At 43.1% G+C, this 25119-nt stretch overlaps 1 protein-coding gene across 2 annotated transcripts; it reads right to left on the bottom strand.

Annotated features, from left to right (window-relative positions):
• Nucleotides 1-2721: 2721 nt before the first annotated feature.
• On the bottom strand, nt 2722-24780 carry tmod2 (tropomodulin 2). Of its 2 annotated transcripts, none has more exons than XM_079498045.1 (10): nt 24688-24780; nt 16482-16693; nt 15247-15403; nt 8459-8581; nt 7913-7987; nt 7660-7790; nt 7142-7249; nt 6846-6989; nt 6425-6569; nt 2722-5599 (listed from the first exon to the last, which is right to left on the bottom strand). In XM_079498045.1, exons 2-10 carry the CDS (start codon nt 16605-16607, stop codon nt 5568-5570), a joined length of 1041 nt encoding a protein of 346 aa, XP_079354171.1. In that variant the 5' UTR covers nt 16608-16693; nt 24688-24780; the 3' UTR covers nt 2722-5567. The 2 variants fall into 2 exon arrangements, with proteins under 2 accessions (XP_079354171.1, XP_079354170.1); XM_079498044.1 differs by having other exon boundaries at nt 24597-24761.
• Between the last annotated feature and the right edge of the window lie 339 nt (nt 24781-25119).

Genomic DNA, 25119 nt, shown 5'->3' with positions numbered 1-25119 from the left:
GCAAACAGACCCAGAAACAAAGCCTTTCACCACGCTACTTACACACACTACAACTCGCTTACAATTCACGACCCTGGCAACATTGTTCCCCGTCTTCCACAACACACACAGTCCCACACAGACACACACACACTGATTCGGACTTGGATGGACAGCGGCGCGATTACATAAATACACCGTTTAATTCATGCAAACACGACAATTGCACCACCAGTTTCATTAATGTAACCACGACAATTGCGCGACCCGTTTAATTCATGGAAACATGACAACTGCGACGCACCGAGGCGCATGGATTCTGTGTGTGTGTGTGCGTGCGGGGTGCCTCTGAATTGGAGTGTTTATGTCAGTCAGCGATGCGATCCGTTGTTATTCAGCCAGGAAAACAATCTAAACATTATATACTAACGTCAGCATCGGGCAGATTAACACACACAAGCGTTATTAGTTGAGTTTTCTTATTGAAGTGCCTCTGAATTGCAACGGTGTGTTTATGTCAGTCAGCGATGCCATCCGTACCAGCACCATATGCACGGACTGGAGAGAGGCGAAGTGTTTCTCTCCCTTCGGCTCATGTAGCCCTCATTGGAACTACAAATATTGTTCCCGAACAAACAATGTGGGGTCACTGCAATCCGCAATCCAAAATATTGTAGCCCTACTATAATGCAGTCAAGGTCCCCCAAAAAATATACTATAGTATATTTTTTGGGGGACCTTTGACCTTGAGAATGGAGCAGAACATACTGTATACAGTATGTTCTGCTCCATTCTCAACAGCTTTTGGTTTCCAAAAACAGTAATTTATTGTAAGCAAACAAAAACAGTAAACAGCAGTTTTCATGTCTGCTTATTTTCATTTACATTAATTTCCTTTGATGTGAAAATACAACAAATAATAATAATACCCATCCGTTACTACATGTCAAGGGCACAATACTGGAGTGGAGTCTGTCAAATCCCGCTATTTCCTTCTTCCCATTGCGCTGCCAACGGAACTAGGATTCGCCGCCCGAAGGGCGGCGAAATTCTAGTATTAGATACAATTGAAGAAATGTGATGTATGAAAGTAGGTATGTGTATCAAATAAATTCATTGGGAAACCTGTAGGCTATTCTAACATACAATTGTCTGTGACAGGGCTGAGGGCAAAAGCCACGCTAATTATTGTTTCCATGTTGCAGTGTGTCAGGGTAATGCTTTTGGACCCAAAAGTGGACTTCTTTGAAAAGGGTTTTTAATAAAGGAAGGTTCAGCTACTCTTTCAAAAAGTAATCCATGAACTATAATGAAGCACAGATGGATTTTCTCAGGCAAACTCACAGCACAGAACTGAAAATCAGCAACAGGTAGGCCTATAATTCAGGCTAAGCAAGTCATAGGGCTAGTTAAGCAAACTGAACAAACAACACTGGCGAGCCTGGCACACAGAAAGGCAGTTGAGTGTGATAGCAGAATGCAGGTGTGACAGTCCACTCTGACTGGCTAAATGTTGTAACTTTTGCTTAAGTGTTCACACACATGTAAAGCATCTTTGAGTACTTAAAATTCCAGATATTATTCTATAAATAAATAAAAACATAAACGCACATATTGATATGTACTATAGTTTTAGTATTGCATGGTGCATGACAACACTGAATGCAAATGTCCTAAGCAAGCATCATCATATTCAACGATGTAACATACTGTAGTCCCATTGTAATACTATGCAGATCATAAGAGCAGAATTAGTATTACAATGGGACTCTGTCGGACATCTGAGATGACAGCCGTAAAGCTTCATCTTCACTGCCAAAAGGAGTCTCTGCTCCCCAATACCAATTACCAAACATCTGCAATATCCTCTTCCTGACCACACTTTGAACACCAAGCGTCACTAAAGCGAGGGACAATGGAATCTAACTTTCTTTCGAACTCATTTTCTTTCTTTTGTTTTCTGTATCTCTCCACTCCCACATGCTGTGCTAAAGGGCAGAGCATCTCTTGTTAATAAGTAGTCTCTCACATCATGGTTCTCTAAATAAATGTTGTCTTTGTCCATTAAATAAACACCTTCTGGTGTGATAAATGCAGATGACAAAACCCCTCCTCTCATACAAGAGGTTCTCTTGCACCATATTCTCACAGAGTGGAAAAACATGAGTCATTCACTTCCCCTCTGGTCAGAGTTAGCTACTCAGGCTGCCAGTAGTAGTTTTTATTTTTTCTACTTTTTTTTTAAACAGCAACTAGATTCACCGCAGCTCTCTGGCACAGGAAACAGAGAGGGATGAAGTCATATATTACAATTACATCATTGCTCAGGCATGTGCAAACAAATCACAAAAGCTGAATGTAATTAAAGGACGCTTGCATATACGTATGTACACCAACAGAAAACCCCCACTAGCCGTGTCCTGTCTGTCTACTGTCTCTGTTACCATGAGTTTTGAACTCGAGGTGTAGCTCGATTGTGGTATTGTGGTATTGTGGTAAAGCAAGTGTATTTACCTATTTGAACCACCAGGGAACTCCCAAGCTGCATAACTGCAGACAATTATTGTTTGAATAGCTGCCCCAAAGTAAGATTTAGAAGCATGTTTAAATATGACATTTAAACCAAAGATAAAAATATAGCAGGACAGTGGCAGAGTATGTAAAACATTTATTGTTGAGGACAACTTATATTCAACAGTGCCTTTTCCCCATCTTATGGTTTTATAATAAGATATTCCCTCCTCAAGTCTAGTCCGTGATTTATTTATTTTTCTTTAAAAGGTACAAAAAAAAAAAAAAGAAAAGAAAAACTCTCAGCAGTGAGTGGCTTACACTTAAGTGATACAGTACACACAGAAATGTGTTTCCAATATGAGATGGCATTTTATATTCTAATAATACAGTATAGTATACGATCACAGAATCTCAACAGGGTAGAGCAGAGGCACACCACTGTTGGCAGACAGACAATCCACCAGCAAAGGACAATAATGTAGAAGTAGCACACGGTGAAAGGACAGCAATCATGATAGCCGGAGAGACATGTAGACAATAAAACCAAAACGGAGCACAGCCATACTACTCACATCCAAGAAATGTGGAGTTGTTAAGATGAAAGAACATTGTGGTCGACAGAAACATGATGATTTCATGCCACATAGCCTTCCTATTAACCATTTAAAGTTTAAATTTTAAACCCTCTATACTTAGTAAACTAATACTTGACCGCCGTCGGCTATGTACTTGGTCCGCTCTTTTTTATCCTATAATATACACCAAATCTGCTGAAAATAGCGTATCTACAAGTCCACGTGTCGTGATGTGTTGAGCTTGTAGATCTGCTACTTTCGTCGCATGTTCCCTCAGAATACGGTTGCTCGGGTTCAAGTGGTTAAATACATTAGGAGAAAAATGCATGTTTAAGTGCAGAATTGGTCCTGTTTTGCCTAACTGAGTCAGGCAAGTGTTCCTAAGGACGTCCAGTGGAGTGTGGATCACATGCAGCATGCTGCCACCGTTAGAAAAGGAGTGGCATTTCACTCATTAGATCCTACATAGTTGTAAATGAGAGTATGTGTCTGTGTGAATGATGGGGAAATGCAAATCTGTGTCAAAATCCTTCAACCTGGAAACCGTAGCCTCATAAAATATCACAGATATTATAGTTGAGACCTGAGAGGCAAGTAAGACAAATCATCTCTTCCTAACATCTCATCAACCTCCTTGTTTAAGATGTTGCTACGCAGTATACAAGGATGGTACAATACAGAATATAAGCATGCTGCAATGAATGATGAAAGCAAGACAATGATATTGCACATATTATGGTCAGATAACTATTACAAAGGCTTTCTTTAGATACTCTCCTATACCATTGGACTGCACTGTATAAGGAAATAACTATCTGATAAAAAGATCTATCAGAAATTCTGTATGTATATATTAAGCATTGCATGTTAGTCTTTGGCATGGTTGAACATTGTAGAAACTCGATTGAGCAAATCTTTACAGCAAGACCGTTTGTAACATAGCAGACTCGGGTCAATGATTCTTCAGCCTCAAATGGACGACTACCCTGTACCTGTGACAGTACAATCATACTTTCACACAGTCCAAAATGATCAGCCTCTAGTTCCCATTATCCCATAATAATAAAACCAGAAAGTTAAACTATATCTAAACGAGAGCTTCTGTTCCGAATAAAACCGTAAAGCCATTTTAAGACTGCCATGCACTTAATCTCAAATTGCGAAGCCAAGTGTATGTCTTTAATATGTCTATATATCAGATCTGAAAGACAAGTTGTGCCTTCTGGGTCAGCACAAGCCAAGAATTTCTAGCCTTAAGGGAAATGTATACTTTGCCTCACAACTATTTCAATACTGACACAAATTATGTACCAAGTGAAAAATGTTGTCAATCCTATTTCTTTCAGTTAAATATTTTGTTACGTCGCACGACAAAGTATAGATTAGCCTTTTAAATGGGTCACACAACAAAGTATAGATTAGCTGCAACCCGTACCAGCAAAGCCCTGTGAACTAACCCAACAATCAGCCAGCATCTGATACTGTCACCGTCACAGCATCTTCCACAGCTGAGATGCAGAGGAACATTTAATCTACTCAATCACATTGAGCAGGGAATTTGGTAATATGGTAGGAGTATTTTTGTGCTCTTTAGTCAGTCATGACTGGCTAGCCATCACCTTCTCTGTGGGACACCAGTCACCTGAGCTTTCTGGCATAGACTGGTTTGGGTTTAGCCTAAATTACATGTCATCACACAACAAGAGTTTCACACTGCAAAAATAAACAAGAATCAGTTGTTATTTTGTGAGCAGGTCGATAGTATGACCATGAAGTTAATGAAGATCGATGGCGCCACAATCAAGAGGGATGTCAGAGTTCTCGCTGTGTGATGGGGCACATCAATAACTCTCTCTTCATTCTGGGGAAGTGCATCGCTGCACTGCGCAAACTTAAGCTTTTGCCTCACCATGCTTTCTTGCCCCAAAGACATGACCGATACAGTACAAGGAGCAATTTGAAATAACGCAGCCATTCAAAAACTGTACTCTCGTAATGTCTCTCTATGTATGGACTCACATGTTTTTAGCCAGCTGTCACAGTTGAAGATGAAGGGAATCCTCAATGTTAGTTCATGGTTACCAGTAGATATTCCTGTTAGATGGTTAGGATTATGTCCTTTTTTCACATGCTCATAGTACAGTATAAAAACAAACAAATTGACAGAAATACATGGAAAGTTCATATAGGCTTAAAAAGACAAGAAAGAAAGCAACTGAAATGAAATGACTAAAATCTACAAAATAACATTTACAGCTGTAATAATAACATCCATAATAACGCAACAAAAAGAAGTATGAACATGTGTGTGGGAGAGGGCAATTCCAGTTATTTCCCTTCTTCTCGTATGTTGATTCTTGTTGAGGGTGCCTTGCTCCACAGTTTGGCACAAGACTTTTGATTCCACACAGTGAGATGAGACCAGGGGCTTGGCTGAAATTGTTCCACGTGGTGAGATGAGACAACAGGATTGGCTGGGGGACAGGATGGGCTCCAACCCTACAGGTCTCCTTCCACTCGCCTCCTGCGGACTGGAGAAGACAGGTACAATGAATGGAGATAGAAAAAAGAATAAATAAAAATCAAACAAAAATGATGAAAAGCAAGATGCCTCTGGTGGACTGAGGAGGAAGAACGAGGAGAGGGGGAAATGGAACAGCTGCAAACATGCTGCACAAAATTTCCAACCAACTCAAGCCTGTTAGTAGTATAATAAAAGGCAGTGAGTCATAAGTTACAGGGTCAAAGTTTACACCCATTCGACTGTAACAAGTGTGATAAGCGTGGACAGAAAACAAGAAGTGGAACTCCTTCACGCCCCAAAGCTGTAACGTTGCACGGTCAACCTCTGTGTTAACGTGACTGAAGGTGAATGCTCCAATCCAACGTGCTGTGAAGGTAATGGCTGTTAACGCAATGCATTCAGACACACTTGGGACCACACCACACCCATGCACCAGACCTGTACTACTGCAGCTCTGAGAGAATGATGAGCTAGAAGAAAGAACAGAATGGAGGTCATTGAGGCCTTAATACTTGGGGTGAACTCCGAATTGACCGTATTTACACTCTTACGATTTTGTTCATACGATACGTCATACTCGGGTTTCCCACCACCCTTGAATATGACGCAGGGATGGACAATCAAGATTTCCACATGCTGGGTGGATCACATCAGTAGATAAACACTCCACAAGCCCTCTTCGTGCAGATAAACATTATAACGGTAGTATAACAAAGAAATGAATCATCTCTGATTTTGGAAATGACATATTGGAAGACAAAGAAAATTCTCTAGCAGATGAAGGAAACATTCAGGGAACGTATTTTTGTGTGCATGTGTGTGTCATCGTTACCCAGGTCATTGTTCTTGGTAATGGCTGCAGCAGCCCTGGCGCGTGGTCCTTGCTGAGAGAAGTGGTAGCCAAACTTCACTATACCGGTGTTGTCTTCCAACATCTTAGCTATCTCCATTTCTACTGTAGTACCCAGCTGCTGCCTCTGAACAATACACACAGATATACACCAGCTAGTTATGCATGTATGCGAGCATGTGTTGTGTGTTGTTTAGTGTTGTTGAGGTTAGAACACAATTTGGACATTAAACCAGTTGATTGGGGATAGGTGCTTCCCTATTGTATCTTATCTCTAGTGTTAGGGTTAGATCAGTTACGTTAGTTAAGGTAAGGGTGTATGGAATGAATGCAAGACAACAATTTCTCCAAATGTTTGCAAAACCTGTGTGTGTGTGTGTGTGTGTGTCACAGCACTCAGTACCTGATTGTCTATCTTTATCTCTATGAGCGCCTCATTGTCCCTCAATGCGTCGACCAGGGCCTGCACCCCAGCACCAGTGATGAAATTAGACTCCAAGTTTAGGCTACGCAATGTCTTGTTCTCCTTCAGCATGTCACCGAATGCCTTCCAATTGGCCAGGAAAAAGAGCAAGAGATGTCATTGGTGAGAACATGAAAATGTGTCCGTTAATAGCTGTGGGAAACCTATTCACTTAAGTTCAGATACACAACGGAGTCATAACAATCACAAACATGTAAGTAAGGACGCACACTAACCACTGCAATGGGGTCATTGCTCCGTGTGGCCGCCAGGCTGAACTTCTTGACATGTGTGTTGTGCTCCATGGCTTTAGCCAAGTCCTTCAATGTGGGAATAGGAATGTTCTGGAAAAAACAAGACACAAGAGTCTAATACGGATATGGCCCTCCTGTCCAAGCTTTAGTCATTGATTGGTTACTATGTATGGAGTTGTACGTATGGAGTCCCACTGGGAGGAGACCCCAGGGCAGACCAAGGCGCAGTTGGAGGAAACACATCGACTCACTGGCCTTGGAATGTCTCGGGATCCCCCAGGAACACTCTGTTGCCCCCGCGACCAGACTACGGATAAGCGGTTGAAGATGGATGGATGGAGTTTGTTAAGAAAACACTTAAGCCCTAAAGCCCGTCACGTTGCCAGCTGAGAAGGAAGAGAGTTTGGATACCTTGTGTGTGTTCACACGTGCATGCATTTGTGTGCGTGTGTGTGTGTGTGTGTGTGTGTGTGGGGTGTGGTGTGTGTGTGTGCACGCACCTTGATGTTATTGAGGTTGACCTCCGTTAAAGAGCTGTCATTGTCCTTTATCCTCTGCAAGGTTTCTTCTACGTTGGTGGGATTTGGAGGCTCATCAAACACAGGGGTCATCTTCTCCCCTTTGATTACATCTGGGAACATATGCACAAGCATGAGCACACACACAGACACATATCTGGTAATTGGACCTCAGCCACATTTCACTTTATTGTGACTAATATACACAGTCTTGTAACTGCTGAACCCTACTCACTGTTGTAGCCTTCTTTAGACGTGGTTCCATCATAGGTCTGAGTGCTGGTGACCAGTGTGTGAACCCCAAGGATTGCTGCAGGCAGAATGTACACAGACAACAAGCTAAGCAGTATATCTTGTTTGCGTGTTACCCAGGGGTAAAGAATTCAGCACTGTGAAGTAACACTGACTAAATCTTAAGGGTGTGACCCTACCGCGTCCATTTGTGTACTCCCAGAGTTAAATGAATGTTCAGGATTCTACTGTGGCAAACAGCAGTCATTCTCTTGTCCATTGTGGCCATTCAGTCCAAATCAGAACCACACAGTAAAATTCTCAGTGTTGATTTAACTCCCAAGAGTGAAGAAATGGAATGAAATGGACATGTAACACTAAGGACTTTATTGTCTAGAGTGAAAGGAGCCTGTGTTTTACTGTCCCAACAGGGGGATAAAAGGGACATTCTGTGTGGCTCCATTTAAACACATTCCTTCACACAAAGGGTTCTCAAGTCCCATTTATCCACATGGTCCCCATTCCCAAGGGACATTCACTCAGCTTTTACCTGCAAGGTCACACAGTTCTGTATCTGTAGCACTGGACAGGGCCTCTTCCAACTCTGGGTCAAGGGTTGTGACATCCTCCTGGCACATCTCTATAGGTCTCTGCTTGGGAATGAATGCTTTGCCTATGGACACAGAAATACAGGGGGAGAGGTGACGATTATCCCATAGTATTAGGGAATACATTTTTTTTTTTTTTTTTTTTTTTTTTTAAGATATTTTTTTGCGGCTTACGCCTTTTATTGGTTTTTTGAAGGGACAGACAGTAGGCTGACAGGAAACGGGAGAGAGATGGGGGAAGACATGCAGTAAAGGCTGTGTCGGGCTCGGGAGTCGAACCCGCGGCACACTGCGACTGGATTACCAGTCGGGTGCCCAGACGGTTACGCCACCGCCTGGGCCTAGGGAATACATCTAACCATACAAATAGGGCTAATACAACAACCACGACTTGGCACAACTTCCCATTTCTGTGAAAACTGTTGAGTTTGCCTAGCTTGATCTTATTCTCTCACAGCCCTTCCCATCCTGTCTTGTGCCCTGGACAAGGGATCACATGATGGCTAAGGAGCACACGCAAGTCACGCATGCATTGCAAACACATGCACACACGTCTGACTGTTTGTGCACTTGTGAGACAGGAGAGCCAGAGGAGATGATTCAAGTGAAATCTCAAGTACAAAGATGTACACAGTTAATGCAGACACCAAAAAAAAATCGAGCAGTCCACGTGTTTTCTCTTTGGACCCGAGTTCAAGAGGACAGGTCAGCATGGCAAGAGATGTCCTAGTGTTCAGATGAGCATAACCATCCAGTTTACAAGGTTTCCTCATGCACACTACTGTACGGTCTGTGGTGCCTGACAGCACTCTTCACGGCCAAGGCAAACAGGCCTGTACACCTGGCAAAATGGGCAGCAGGTTGAAACTAGATAAAGTGCCCCTCGGGGCACAGGTATCCACCAGGGCAGGTGAGGTTGTGGCCTCCTGTTGGTGGCGCTATAACAGGCCAATGTGAAAAGGGTGGGATATATTCCTCAGCCTAGTAGGAAAGTCTGTGAAAGATTTCACGTAAATTGCATGCTGCGTTCATGATTTGAGGCTTTTTGTTCAAAACGGGCCAATCCTGCAAACTTTGATGTTAGCCAATTAGGAAGGAATATGAAATATCGGACAGATCCGGCTTGAACACATGACTATAGAGATAGTGTGTAACGATTTGCGGGATGTTTGGACAGAATCTGGAGGAGTAATATAAAAAAATGTGTTTAACAAAAGTCAGCCTCCTGGTGGCACTATAACAGGCCGTTCTGGAAAATTTTGGGCAGAGGTTGATCGTTGGCATCCAGGGAGGTGGTGTGCAAAATTTGGCATCGACCGGGTTAACGGTGCCGAAGATTAGCTGGTAACAGACGGATGGACGCAAACACACGCACACACACACACACACACACACACACACACACACGGACGGACGGAGTGCAAAACATACTCTCTCCCCATGCCTTTGGCCTGGTAGAGACAATGAGCAAAAGAACACATTTCGGTCCCATGAAAGCAGCACTTATATTGAAGCCAGCTTCAAACACATAATAACATGTATAACATAAGGACGTAGAGCCTCCGCCCTCCGTCCTACTCCTCCTGCCCAACAGGTGCTGCCCCAGCCCATAGGAGTATGTGCAATTACCCTCCACGCTCGGCTTCCCTCACCCGATTCTAAACCCTAGATGGTGTGGGCAGCAACTTTACCACTGCACCACCTGAGTGTCCAAAAAAAGTTAGTAATTCTTCAGGGCTGCCTACTACATTCCTTCCATTATGCTTGTAAATGCCTTTTATGTATTTGTAATGACCTTTTCTGCATACATAAAGCACTTTGAATTGCTTTTGTACATAAAGTGTGCTATACAAATAATAAAGTTGCCAGCAGCCATATCATTTTCAACTAGTCAGGGCTTTCACACTACAGAGCCACGGCTCAACTGTGTGTGTGTGTGTGCGCGAGAGAGCAACTCACTGAAGTAGGAACTGCATTTTAATGTAGCTAAAGGAGATATGCACACTTAGTTTACTTTTAAACAGTCATTTATTGTGCAGGATTAATTCTCTCCTATGCTAACCCCTATGAACTCAGACTAACCGAGACAATTGAGTCATGCCAGGACTCCCGTCTCATTTCCATGGCAACCAAGCTGAAGAGAAAAAAAAGGGACAAAAGGGAGAGAAGGAAGTCATGGAACAATGACAGTAAATGCAACTGAGCTGTGCTCCCGGGGCAACAGCATGTGAACAAATACAGTAGAGTGAGTGCCCCTAGACCTCACTCACCCCAAATGTCTGTATCCTCACACAAAAACAACCCCACAATTCTCCCTCCCACTCACAGTCTGTCAGTCACACCAGTCATACTAAAACTGGTCTCCAGGGGGCCCTGGCACTTCCTGAAAAGCCAGTAAACAGTAAATACAGTCAGATAGCATCCTGTGCCAGTCCCTCTGGACTGACCGACACCCGGCCTCTCGGCAGTAGAGGGAGAGCCCCAGGAAAGGCAGAGAGTCCCATGATCCCACAGGAACATGTCTAATGACCTAAATGAGAGGAAAGCCGTGCTTTACATGGATATGGGAGAACATGATCCGTTTGTAAGTTGTGTTCTCTTGTTCTGGACATGTACTGTAGGTAGAAAGTGCTTGGTAATGGCTGTCTCAGTGGTTTCAAGTTGGCGAGATGATCGAGTGAGGGAGTGAGTGAAGAGAGAGAGAGAGAGAGAGAGAGAGATTTGTAATCAGTCCCACCCTCCACTGTTTCTCAGGAAACACGATGGTTCAGTCATTGGAGAGTGAAATTCTCAAAGGTTCTGTGAGAAAGTAAGAACAAAGGCTATGGTTCAATCACTTGGTGTCACTTTTATACCGGTACTCAAAATTGTATTCACCCGAGGAGAGCAGTTTACCAATACCCGTGCTGACAACACAGTAAGGCACAGGGCAATGTCAAGGGCAATGTCTGTAAACGTTTATTTCCTTTCAAGTTGTCGTTGTGTGTATATTGGAGACACATCATTGTCTCCACCAGGCCGAAGGCATGGGGAGAGTATGTTTTGCACTCCGTCCGTGTGTCCGTCCGTCCGTTACCAGCTAATCTCCGGCACCGTTAACCCGGTCGATACCAAATTTTGCACACACTCCCTGGATGCCAACGATTTTCCAGAAAAGGCCTTTTATAGTGCCACCAGGAAGCCGATTTTTTAAAAACATTACACACTATCTCTATAGTCATGTGTTCAAGCCAGATCTGTCCGATATTTCATATTCCATCCTAATTGGCTAACATTGGCAAAGTTTGCAGGATTGGCCTATTTTGAACAAAAAGACTCAAATCATGAACGCAGCGTGCAATTTACGTGAAATCTTTCACAGACTTTTCTACTAGTCTGAGGAATATATCCCACCCTTTTCACATTGGCCTGTTATAGCGCCACCAACAGGTGGATTTTTGCAAAACACATTTTTGGAACAAAATGCATGAAATTGCCATCCAAGGCGTAAGAAGAAATGGCACCCTTTTCACATTGGCCTATTCTAGCACCACCAGGAGGCCACAACCTGACCTGGCCCGAGGGGCACTTTATAGTTTGCACTTTATTACTCAATTTGAACTTTAATGTGGTCAAAAGATGTAAAACGAGATGAAAAATTAGACATTTAAGAATTGCTACTATACAACAAACACACACAAGCCAATTTTCTTGGCTTGTTTGTGTGTGAGTGTGCGCGTGCATGTGCGCCTCCTCGAGTAACATCATTTATCAGCAGGGGGTGAGAATAATATGGAACAAAAAACACATTCCACAGAACCACCTCAGTTTGAGTTTTCCATGTTGTCCACACACACACACACACACACACACACACACACACACACACACACACACACACACACACACACACACACACACACACACACACACACACACACACACACACACACACACACACACACACACACACACACACACACACACACACACACACACACACACACACACACACACACACACACACACACACACACTTATATTGAGGAGGTCAGCGTAGAGGAATGTGTCAGTGTTACAGATTTTCCAGCTAGAAGAGAAGTGCTTGGATCCCCAGAGGCCCTGATGTTAGGACTCTGGACTTCGATTGGACAGAATTCCTACACTTGCAGTGTGAAATGTTTTTCTTCTGTCATAATGTCCAGTCCATATTCCAGACAGTGGTTACGAGGACATTCAACTCAGTGAATCACTGAGCCTCCTCCAAGACAGTTCATTCTGCATCAAATCCATTCCAAAACAACCAGTCACTTAACTTGGGATATCCAAGTAAAAAATTAACCTTTACAATTACAGCCGGCAGATGCTAATAAGTCTCTCTTTTAGTCATCATAGCTTAGTTTTCATTTAGTTTTCCTCAGTGAAAAAAGGTAGTCGACGAACATTTTTCGTCTTAGTTTTAGTCGACGAAATCAACACTGCTTCCTTGGCCTACTGGCAGTGTGCACAAAACATTTGACACTGATCAATCCAGTGGTTTGCCAGATTAACTCTGGAAGCACCCAGACTCTATGGCATGCAGCATACTACAAACGAAGCAAAACATTTTACGGCTTGGCAGGGCTTCCCAAACCTACCAAAGCTTGGTGAGGACGAAACTGTTTTATTCGACCACTCTGGGTTCTTAACGTTAGAACGGCCATTTTACATCAACCTGACGTGCTTTGACAATGTGTCCCATCTCTCCATAAATGAATTGCCATCCCTACAGCAGGTGAGCCAGTAGGATACAACAGCAGTGAGTCAGTGACAAACTGACAACACACAAATGTGTGTGGGGAGCAATCAATTGGCACGACTGCATTGGGAGAAAAAAGCTAAAATCAAGTGCATATCCAATCACCCATGAATTTCGGCTAGCAGAGTTGACAATTCTTTCATTGACAATGAAGGAAAGATTTACATCATCTTGTCCCTAGAATAAAGAGAATTTAATCAATGTAACATAATCAATCAAAAGATTAATAATAATAATAATCAAATAAATCAAGCAACTTAAAAACAATGCACACAATGTTTTGCCATGGAAACGAGGCCCAGCATGAAAGCATGATGTCACAGCATGACGTCACATCGCCATATATAACCTGCCATATAATTTAGAAGGGCAGTAGTGCATGTAAGTAAGAATCTAATTTAATTAGAGGCTATCCGAGAAATACTAGGATAGCTAGCTCCACCCCTGACGACTTCAACCACAGACCCAGAAACATGGCCTGTGAAGTAGCCTTTGACATGAGCATTGAGGAAGGCGCTCATCCGAACTCCGGACCACCCAGTACCCCACTGCGACCCGACCGTGCCACGCAGGGCCAACATAGCCCAGTCCCCCCACATCAAGCAATGAATCCTTCCGAAGAATTCCTCAAAGCATTCCTCAAAGGTTTCTCTGCAATGCTCCGTTCGCACCGTCCCATCAGGTTGCGGCCCTTCGACGGGGACCTTATGGATTTCCCTAGGTTCGTGCAGAGCTTCGAAAGCTACTTCGGGGACGAGACCGAGGTAACGGACACCGAAAGGGTGAAAAAGCTCGAACACTACACCACGGGAGAGGCCAGGAATGTCATAAAGTACTGCCTTTATAACCCAGACCCGAGAGTCGCGTACAGGAATGCGATGAGGAGGCTCCAAGACCGCTATAACAATGCCAACGTCGTCATCGCGGCGCTCTACGACAAGGCGCGCGCGTGGCCCCAAATACGGACAGTCGACGAATGCGACGATTTCGCTCAATTCATCGACATGCTCAACTGTAGGCTGAAGGCCATGAAGCGTGATCGGTCCGTGGACAGCTCCCCTGCTACCCTCTACATCCTCGAGAAACTCCCCCGCCAGTTACAAGAGAAATGGGCAGAGGTTAAGATAGACCTTGAGGAAGAAGGCCAGTGTGTCACCTTCGATAACCTTGTAAATTTTATGGAACTACAAGCGAAACAATGGAGATACCTTGACCATACCCTAAACAGGCCTCGACATGACGTCCTTTCTCCCGACCACTCCTCAGAACGGGACTACCACACCGCAGACACCAGACAATTCCCCCTTCAGGGCCGCTACCCCCTGAGCAATGGCTATAACGACAAATGGATTCAACGGTATGAGGGGGAGGGGAATTGGAGACAGAGGCCCAACAACAACCACCACAATGAGCACCAACCCCAAACGGCGACGATCAACCACTTTGTCCAAGCCAAGGAGAAAGCTCAGCCTAACAGACATACAGACGCAGATTATGTCGAAAAGTGGACATCCACCAAAAGGGAAAATAAATACTGTCCACTCTGTGATTCCAAGGATCACTTCACGGGTAGATGCTCTGCTCTCCGAAAAATGTCCAAGGATGAAAAGGTACGATGGATAGAGGGCAATGGTAGGTGCCGGAAGTGTGGCAGGAATCACTCCCCAGATAACTGCACCCTGACGTCCCCCTGCAACTTGTGTGATGGACTTCACCTCACAGTCCTCCATGAAATAAACCCTGACCGAACGATACCTGCCACCCAAAACGACAACGACGGGAGGCAATGGAGAGCCTCTCCAACACAAATGAATCACCCGGGAAGTGTTTAAGTTAAATATCCAATTACCCATTTAAGTTATGTATATTGTACAATAATCTAAAGTACACAGTTCCTCTGGGACATCTCTGACTATTGTAAAAGACAAACTATGAAAACACTGGAACCCCTACCTTTCCTCTCCCCGGTGAAGGGGACAACGTCTTCTCTGTCCTTATGCTCCATGGCTTCCTTTTCCAGGTAGTTGAGAAGGCGATCCCTGTTGAAGATCCCTGTATCTTTCTTGGCCGTCTGGTCCTTCTGGCGCATGCTCGCCGGCAACAGAGCGTTCTGGATTAGAGGAGGAGACACATTTAGGCATGTCAACTACAGACTCAGACTTGTATCAACAAGCCTTTGACTATAAGCCGCAGCATGGCATTGTGACTGCCATCTAGTGGTCTGAGGGGGTAGTTAAACCCTGCCACGGATATGACGACATTTTAGTCATTTACATCCGAGGGATATTTGAAGAAGCGGTTAATGTTAGCATATAAATCACATACGAACATCGGATGTTTTTCAAAACCGGACAGCGCCTGTAGTTTCAGAGCTACAGGGTTTTTTAGATCCCACTTTAACTGGTCTCCTATGGGGACCGTATGCAATAATACCATTGCTGGGAGTGGTGGAGGCGTTGCATAGCAAACGGGGCATGACTACAGGCTGGTTTGCATTGCTGCCACTTCATAGTGATATAAAGCGGTCCCTTACTTGATTTCGCGGAATCGGCAGATGGATTGAATTACGGGAAATCTCGTAAACGGCAGCCAAGGAGTTTCTTATTTTACTCTTCTCTTAGGTAAGAGCAAATTTAAGACAGATGAAGGAATGACCACATTTTTCTGACTACTGTTTAGCGTTTCCCTCTGGGATTTTCCTGGTTATCATGTGGGTGATTCATCTCACTCGGGATAGCTAAATGGAAAACAAATAAACCTCTCGGTGGCCCTTGGAGATTTTATAATGCTAAATCAACAGCTCTGCGCAAAAACAAACACACAAACATAGAGCCGTCTGGGGACCAAAGGACTTGTGTTAGCCTCTCCCATGACATTGTGCTGCCAGTGCTTTCCACAGGCCATGTGTTGCAGTTTTAAATTAAAATATGAATTATATTAAGCATTTCGCATATATATATATATATATATATATATATATATATATATATATATATATGCGACACACACATACATACACACAGTGAGGCCATAAAGATTGAATTGTGTGCAGTGTTGGTTATTTTACTTACTTTTTAATTAGCCGTGTACTGTATTCATTACAAAATCAATGTTTTAAACATTCAGTGAAATCAGTCCCTGCACACATCCCTTGTGCCTCCCCTCCCAGTCCCTCCCCAAGCCTTCACCTCTGGGTCCATCTCCTCCAAGGCCGTCTCCAGCTGTTTGAGCTCGTCCGCCGACAGCTTGTTAAGGATCTCATCCTCGTCAATCTCCTTGTACTTTTCCATGTCTTTCTTGTATGACAGCGCCATGGTCAACAGGCTACAGCAAGTTAGATACTCCTACAGCACAGCACTGTCCCTCAGGGCTCACGGCTCCGGAACCAGGGCGAGTATTCCTAAAGATACACACAGGCCAATGACACACATGATGATCAGGGACAAAGGAGTGAAGGAATGGCATTTGGCATGACAAGAAATATAACAGGATAATGTATTCCCAGCTGAATGTCTCTTTTAGTCTGAAAAGGCTACATATCTTCAAGGACATACTGTACATAGCTCTCTGCCAAGTCTTGTTTAACTCATGTGGTTACATCGCACATCAACACAACACGCAGAATGTACATCTGTTTAGATATGAATCACCATGTATCATACATGGCTATTGGCTAATGTAACGTGTGAAGTCCTTTAACCACAAATTACTGCTCTGATGTCACTTCAGTTTTTTGATAAGGGTTGTTATGACTAGCCATCCCTGGTTCTACAGGAGGTGCTAGCGAATTGCTAATAGTGATAGCCACACACAGGCTCAGAAACTGCAAGACAATAAAACGGTACACTCTTATAGATCAAAACCATACTGCAGAGTCCCGATAAATATCTGTGATGAACAAAACCTCTAAATATCACAGATTAACATTTTCTGGGAAATGCTCACGGTTTTCACAATAAACAAGTAAACAATTAATAATTATTACTTTTTTGAAGACATTCATCATGTTCTGTCCCACTCATTGTCCCACCTTTTTTGAGGGGTGCCAGCCCCTCATATGCCCAGTGTGAACACAAATATTGGCTGATGATTGGCTCATCACCCCATAGCGATGATTTGATTGGTTGAGCAAAGAGGGCAGCAAAGTGAACACGGCAAAAGTGATAGGCCGGAATGACATTGTGATGATTTCATTGGCTGAGCACGGAATGTGATTATGTATAATGATGTATGATGATAAGAGCGCCCCTCACTTCACAGTCACATGGGTGTGATTTTTTTAGAACCGAGACAGGAATTGATTTAAAGAATTTAAAAATACATTATAAATAAAAAGTCAAAAGTCAAAGTCATACGATTTGTCACACGATACCGCAGTGAAATTTGTTATCCGCATTTGACCCATCTCTTGGAGCGGTGAGCCGCAGCCAAGGAACGGTGATCTGCAGCCGTGCCGCGCTCTGAATCAATCCAACCCTTCAATCCAACCCTTGATGCAGAGTGCCAAGCAGGGAGGCATTGATTGGGTCCCATTTTTAGTCTTTGGTATGACCCGGCTGGGGATCGAACCCAGACCTCCCAGTTTCAGGGCGGACACTCTAACCACAAGGCCACTGTCTGGTAGAACGATACCCATCGCTAGGAAAGACAAACATGTGCAGCCATGGACAGGACACATACAGTACTATACACATGTGATGTCATGTCACACACACAGCTGTGACAAAAGAGGAACTTTCTCAGGATGAGGACAGACTGTCAAGTCCTATGGGAATCAACAACAAACTCCACATTGTAAATCTAACCTTATGTATACAGACTGTATGAGAAGAAAAAAAAACGTTTTTTTTTTAAAGAAGACTTAAGAGTCAGAGCTCACAAGAGGAGTAATGGTGGTAGTAGAGGATATATAAGAGTTAGTAAAGTGCAAACAAAGCTCAGCCTCAGATGTGTGTGAACTAGGGAATGAGTGTGTGCTACACCCATTCCCTCTCTCACGACAGTCTGAAGTTCACACGTGACTGACCTCATGTTCCCACATTCCCTGCAGTACCTCACAGATGATCTTCTTCGTTCCTATAGCTCTGTCTCACACAAAACCTACTTCACTAGGAAGCTCTGTCATACCATCACACATTCTACTGACCGACTTCCCATAAAGCAAACCAATCTGCATTGGTTAACAGAGAACGAAGGCCAGGCCAGTTTATTAAAGTGAGGGAACCATACTGCAAGTCAAGACTGAGTGGGAGGGAGCCATATACTGTAGTAACTGTAGTGTACATTCGATAATAAACCTCCATCAATCTGGGTTATTTACCACATTATCCCATATCCCAGACTGTTATAGCAGAAAAACATGCTCTATTCCGGGGGCTGCAAATGACTGAGATTCTTGTATCTGTGTAATCATTTCCCTGAGGTGACGTCTGCAGTTTAGAGTTCCCTCACATCTCTCACTCCTGTACAGTTGTCAGTTCAGGATAGGCTTGGTCGGTAATATCATATTATTGGATACCAGGGTGTTAAACTATTATTTCCTGTTAACAACAATAAGCTGTTAATATGGTATGGCATGATGGCAGAGCACCGCTAATACAATTGTGCTGGTACTAGATCACATGACATGCCCTTAAAGAATTTTGAACCAGTAAGACGCCTGGGGGTTCTGTCCTGGGGGTTCGGGCGACCATATATGGAGCGTATCTTGAGTGTAAACTAGACAAGGCTAAGGCTAGACAATGACATTATTAAATGCTACTATGACTTCCATCACCAGCACCTCAACTTTTTCATACTTTGGAGGGGCAGTTGCGAGGTAGAGCAGCCATCCTTGGTATCCGAAGGTTCCAGGTTTGAGTGTCAAAAGTGTCCTTGAATGGGTGAATGTGAAGTGATGTTAAACGCTTAAAAGTGCTATATAAATGCAGTCTATTTACTATTTTGTTGTTGTTGTTACACAAATACAATACCCCGCTCAAGGGAAATGTTAGGAAAGTATGAACGTATGAATATTGAACAAGCCTAGTTTGGGTATTTCTCTCCACAACACAAGCTTTGAGCGGAATCCATTGATAATGATAATCTCATCTGCTGCTATTTAACACCTTGAAGGCCCGGACCTATTTAATCAATTAATAAAATGTGCCCATCATTTATAGCGCCCGGACCACTTTTACCGGGGCACCGGAAGTTGTTGTGAATGTCTGTGTAGCAGCTAACAATAGCCACACCACTCTAGAGTCGTATCGATTGACAACAACGGGAGGTAAGAATAAATCTATCGCGACTAGCGACTGGACCGCGGAGCGCCGTCTAACACAGGATCTTTTTTCATAATTAGACAGGATGATTTAGATCGCGAGTTATGAACGTTTTAAGATTTTCGTTTTCGTCCGCTAAACAGGCAGGGAACATTTTCGATGAAGTGTCACTGTTGTGCAACCCTGAGGATTGGGCAACAAGCGCTCCTAGGCTGTGGAGAGATGCGATCGGTTTTGATATCATTAATCTCCGTCCCGTTTACCAATCTCCGTCTGGGGCACTTGACCATGAACTTGAACTTGACGGTGATCTCCGTCTGGGCCCTGGGCCTCTAAACTGTTAAGCACATTAGATTAGTTTTAGTAATATCTACTTCTCAAATCTGCAGACGCAGAATGATGTGACGTCAATTCTGGACTGCGAAAAGGCCACCCAAAGACAGGGATAAGTCACATGTCCTCATGCACAGGCACATGTGCTGTATTGCTCTAATGACACGCTATGTTAAAGTCAACTGTATGCCGATAACATTCATTGTTTTTCTACTACTCTGAATCGAAAATAAATTCACCCCAAGTTCAAATGAATGGCCAATGCTTAAGATCCACTACCCTAGATGGACTACCCAGACAAGAGTAATGGAGCGTGCAGACAGAGGTAATGACGCCAATGAGTGAGCTGAGGAGAGGATGAGACGGTCAAAGGATTCAGTCTGATCAATGCCTTTCTCTTACTACGCTGTGTGCTAATCCCTCTTGACAACAACACACAACAGATGGCTGGGGCCAATAATAACAGTGAACCCTACACTTTTCTTTAATACTTAGCTTTAGTTAGGCTTCTGTACTGCACATTTGTAGACAAAACAATGACACCGACACACATAGAATAGGTTCACAAGACAATGTGGTCAGTCACGTTGTACAAAGTGTGTAGTTCCCGTTCCCAAAGCTATCATTAGAATCTCAATATATAAGACTATATATTGAAATTCAATTGGGCTTTATCGGCATGGGAAACTTTACTAAAGTAACCGGAATTCTCACCCCCATTTTTTTCTGTATTCTTATTTTTTCAGATTCGTATTTGGTTTACTGATGTTAAGGTTAGGAATACGTTCAGGGTTAGGATTAGTTTTACTGAGGTTACGTTTAGGAATAAGGTTAGGTTACTGAGGTTACGTTTAGGAATACTTGTATTCAAGTACATGTAAATAAAACAATCAAAACTAAGAAATTATAACAGTCAGGAACATAATTTAAATCCAATTATATAGTTAAATCCTACAGTGCAGCTTAAGCATGCGCAAACCATCCAAGGGGACCTCCGTCAAAACAGCTCTATCTTATCCCCCCCTTAGCCCTTATCCCTAAACTTAATTTGTAATTTTTTACTATTTTAAAACATTTTAAAATATTTCAACTAACCGATCTACATCGAAAAGTTGTTAGCTTGTAGATCTTTTTTTTTTTTTAAATATGTCATTCTTTCTAACCATTCACACCAATGTGAGGGCAGAACATATAACAGTTATTTAAAGACTTCCGGCATTGCTTTTGAAAGTGTCAAGGAATCATAATAGGTATCAATTCAAGGTATCATAATAATCCTTGATAAATGCATCAATCCTTGAAGTAAATGCCTTTAGAATCTTTAGATCAGCCCCAGAGGGGTAACATTTTGGAGGGGTCACCAGTTGCATTTCTGAATATGTGCAAAGTAATGAAAATATAAATCCATGTTTTCTAAGTTAATATTTTAGGAAAAGCTTTCGGGTGCACACGTCTGCGTGTGGCACTGAAAACTTAGTTTTTCACTGACGTGCGTCAGAACCTCAGGCTCAGACACATAGGGCTGATCAATGCACAGCCTCAACTTGCCCACTGTGTACTTCTCACTTGCGGGTCGAAGTTGTCATTGTGGGGTGTTCGGGTAACACCCCCGGTGTTAGGTGTGTGATATCTTTAAGTTTTTATGGATCTTAATATCTTACCTACAGCCGGATGCATCCACCACATTGTTCCATCCACAGGCTGTTGAGAGCCACTGTTTCATGTAGTTGTACAGTATTCATTTGCATCAGTTTCCTTAATCCTTACATATATTAACTTTTGGCTGTTGTCATATGAAAGTTGTACATTCCTTGTGCTGCAGGGAGCGCTCAGCCTGTGTGAATGGTCTGTCTCTGTATTCTGAAACCCCTTAGTCTGGAGCCCTGGCTGAGAGATGAACACAGGAAATGTAGATGGTGTATTAACTTATTACTTGTATACCCTAAGGACCCAGCTCTTCTGTCCAGGAGACCAGATTCAACACTCCTTCCTCCCATACTCTGTACTCTCTCCATCTCAATGTTCTTCTCGTCCTCACTTCCTCCCCACCCCTATGGTCCCTGCTCTCCCCTTCATCAGCGTCTGCCACTCCCACGGTGGCTGGGGAAAAGCAGAACATGATGCCAAACAGATGGAGAAACAGGGAGGGTCCCATCATGCTGATGTGAGGATGTTTTCACTCTTCATGTGACCACCGCGCTCTGACTTTAGGTGCGTTACCCGTTCAAAACATATCAAATAAATAACGGCAGTGGGTCGCACACACCAAGACTGCAGTTCAAAACATTTATTTCATTTGTCCCCTGTTCAAAATCAAATCAATGTTTTGAACTGCAGTCTTGGTGTGTGCGACCCACAGGATGTTTTCACTGCAATACAGTTTACAAACTAGCACATTTTAAGTGAAAAAGTGGTGATCTGGCGTAGGTTGTAGGGCTGAACAATTTGGGGGAAATAATATCCAGTTGTGATTTTTAAGAGCAATTAATATTGCATTTGTGTCTGCAATCTACATTAAGGTCAAGCTTTAGTTCTAGCCTATAGTCACTGTTTGCAGTGAGTGAACTGCAGTATTATCTGCTTCTCCAACTAAATTCACATTATACTGTAGTTAATGAAAGGTCATGTACATTTGCATTGTATTCGTTAACTATTTGACAGGGCTTATATTAGTTTAAACTGCATCATGCGACAATAACGTAGCTTTTTTCAGAAAATAGCAGCAGCACAATGTTCGTGATGTGCGAAATGCCAATACATTAAATTTACATAAATTCCAACTACACACTTCCATTACCATTTCAAGCACAGTAATCGACACACTTCTATAGCTGGGGTGCGGAGTCGTCTGGGAATATTATCAGAAAAATGGCCAATGTGTTTGTAAAGATGTCTAGTAACACATCTCACAAAGACTGAAATTCAAGTTTCCATATGGGAATGTGTGACAGCTGCTGAAAGATGGGGTACCATTAATAACCTATATGGAGGTAAGATCTTCTAAATCCAATTCTGCTTACCACCGAAAACACTCCTTGGGCTAAAAGCGGCCATGGCCGTCACCACACACCTGGAAAAGTGGCCATGGCCATTTTTAACCCAATGCTTGCAATGGATTCAGAATCATGAACAAACCCTAATTTGACACCTCAAATGCTATGCTACTTAAAGCAGAATAAAAATGTGTCTGCATATAGGTCAATAGTACCCCAACTTTCAGCAGCTGATTCCCTCAGGGAAACTGAATTTAAGTCTTTGTGGGATATGTTACTACACATTTACAAACACATTAGTGAAGAAGTTTCTTGGTAAGTATTGATTTAACATTCCCTGACTATTACACAGGATGTGTATTCAGTTCACCCCTTCCAATCTTCCCCATCCCTCATCCACACACATGATTAAGTGTCAAGGAGTGCCCTGTGTTGTAACTCCAGGCTTCACATATAATAGCTCAACATACCACACCGGCTCTACTTTCCCCCATCATTATCTCACCTTTCTTTGACTAATACTTTCTCCCTACAAATGAAGCGTGTCTAAACACTCGTGCAGGCTTAACTGAACTGAAATCAAGTCTTCAAAACCTGTTTGACAGCAACTACTGCATGGCAGTATTTGTTATACTTCCAACAGCAGGCTTACATTTGCAAGCAATGCCTACTAGTAGTCAGCACTCAGCAGCAAAAATTCCATTCAATGATATCATCCCATGGAAGACTACCTGCTCTCCAAGCCTGGGGGGAATCACTTCCCCACGCAAAGCCTCTACACTTGGACGACCACACCCTCCTGCATTCATCGGAGTAGAGCAACCACTCACTGGACAAACAACCAGTGTTAAGACAAAGCCTTTCCCTTTGCCGAAAACTTAACAATCAGAGCAACACATTCAACGGCAAACAATCACGCATGCATGACAGCCACGGACGGACAACTGGGTGTCCCCGGTTGGCGTTTGAGTCATCATCGCTGGCTTAACTTCGGTTGTTTACAACGCCCTGACGGCATCTTATCGCAGGCGTCTGTCTGTCTTGCGACTATGACTGGCAGTACAGTGCAGTGAAATGCACTTGAATGAGATTTGTTTTAACTAACACATCAAATCATACCAGCATCACCCCACCCAAATGATGATATGATAATGATGATGATAGGATCATGGCTAATTACGCAACCTGTGATGACACACACATTAGTAGACATTACGTTGCACGTAAAACAGATTGAGGTACATATACACAACCACACATACAGAAACACACTGACTGATGTGTGATTGTAACTTTGGTTAAATAGGAGTAGGGGGGTAAAAAGAGAAAATCACTGCAGGTCAATGATGCTCATCTCCCCCGACCACAAGGCAACAACATATAGCGCCTTGGTTTACAACTGAAATCAGTCATGATGACACACATCCACTTAAGGCTGAAGACATTGGTTTACGTTAGATGCGCTCAAGTACATTATGGTTAAAGAAGCAACCTGTTGTTGACTCAATGAAGACAGACATGCAGCTGCTAGCAAACACCTCAGTTCAGTTCCACACGCTAACGTCCCTGTTAGCCCTTTAGCTAACCTACTAGCTAGAAAGAGTACAGTGAGCCACTGACAGCTTGTATAAGACCGTACAGCTGGCAGCTTATAGCGCAGCTTATTAAATATTACTGAAAAGCAACGGCAAATGCGAGCTAACCGTTTCCTTACCCGTATCTCAAGTATTTCCACTCGAAACGCCGCCAAACTATAACTCCTATCTTTCCAATGAATGCGATGCCTTCTTCCAAAAAATGCTTACTTTCTCACACTCACTATCCCAAGGGCGGCAACACAGGAAGAGGGTGCGTATTCACTGACTGGACAGACTGACGGGCGTTTGAACCAATAGTGGGGCGGGCGGGTGTGAGAGCCAATCCAGTCTCAGGCTCAATAAAACTAATGTCACTCACCATCATCGTCATCATATAATAAGTAAGTATTATGATATACACGCTGCATAATAAAAGCTGGCCTGGTTTAAGTAGTATTTTTGTATTGATGAATGTCAAAGAGTCTGCAAGACCTACTAAGCCAGTCCTAAATAGGGAGTCAGGTTGGTCAATGGTTGCATTTTTATTTTGACCTTTGCAATGAGATGATCTAACTAGCTCTCTCTTCTTCTCTAACGTTTCAATTAGGTTTCTAAATTCTACCTCATTTCTAATAGTCATTGATTTCTAGTGAACAACAT

The sequence above is a fragment of the Electrona antarctica genome, assembly GCF_951216825.1.
Source record: "Electrona antarctica genome assembly, chromosome: 3".
Lineage (NCBI taxonomy): Eukaryota > Metazoa > Chordata > Actinopteri > Myctophiformes > Myctophidae > Electrona > Electrona antarctica.
Note: the sequence above shows the minus strand (reverse complement) of the source record. Positions and strands in the feature narration are given on the sequence as shown.

What these genes read in the sequence shown, in the direction of transcription:
- tmod2 (XM_079498045.1), bottom strand. Translation starts at nt 16,607, where the DNA reads ATGGCGCTGTCATACAAGAAAGACATGGAAAAGTACAAGGAGATTGAC. An exon ending in TCAACCTCAATAACATCAAG is followed by an intron (nt 7,250 to 7,659) that starts GTGCGTGCACAC and finishes TGTTTTTTCCAG; the next exon opens with AACATTCCTATTCCCACATT. An exon ending in TACCAAGAACAATGACCTGG is followed by an intron (nt 5,600 to 6,424) that starts GTAACGATGACA and finishes TGTCTTCTCCAG; the next exon opens with TCCGCAGGAGGCGAGTGGAA.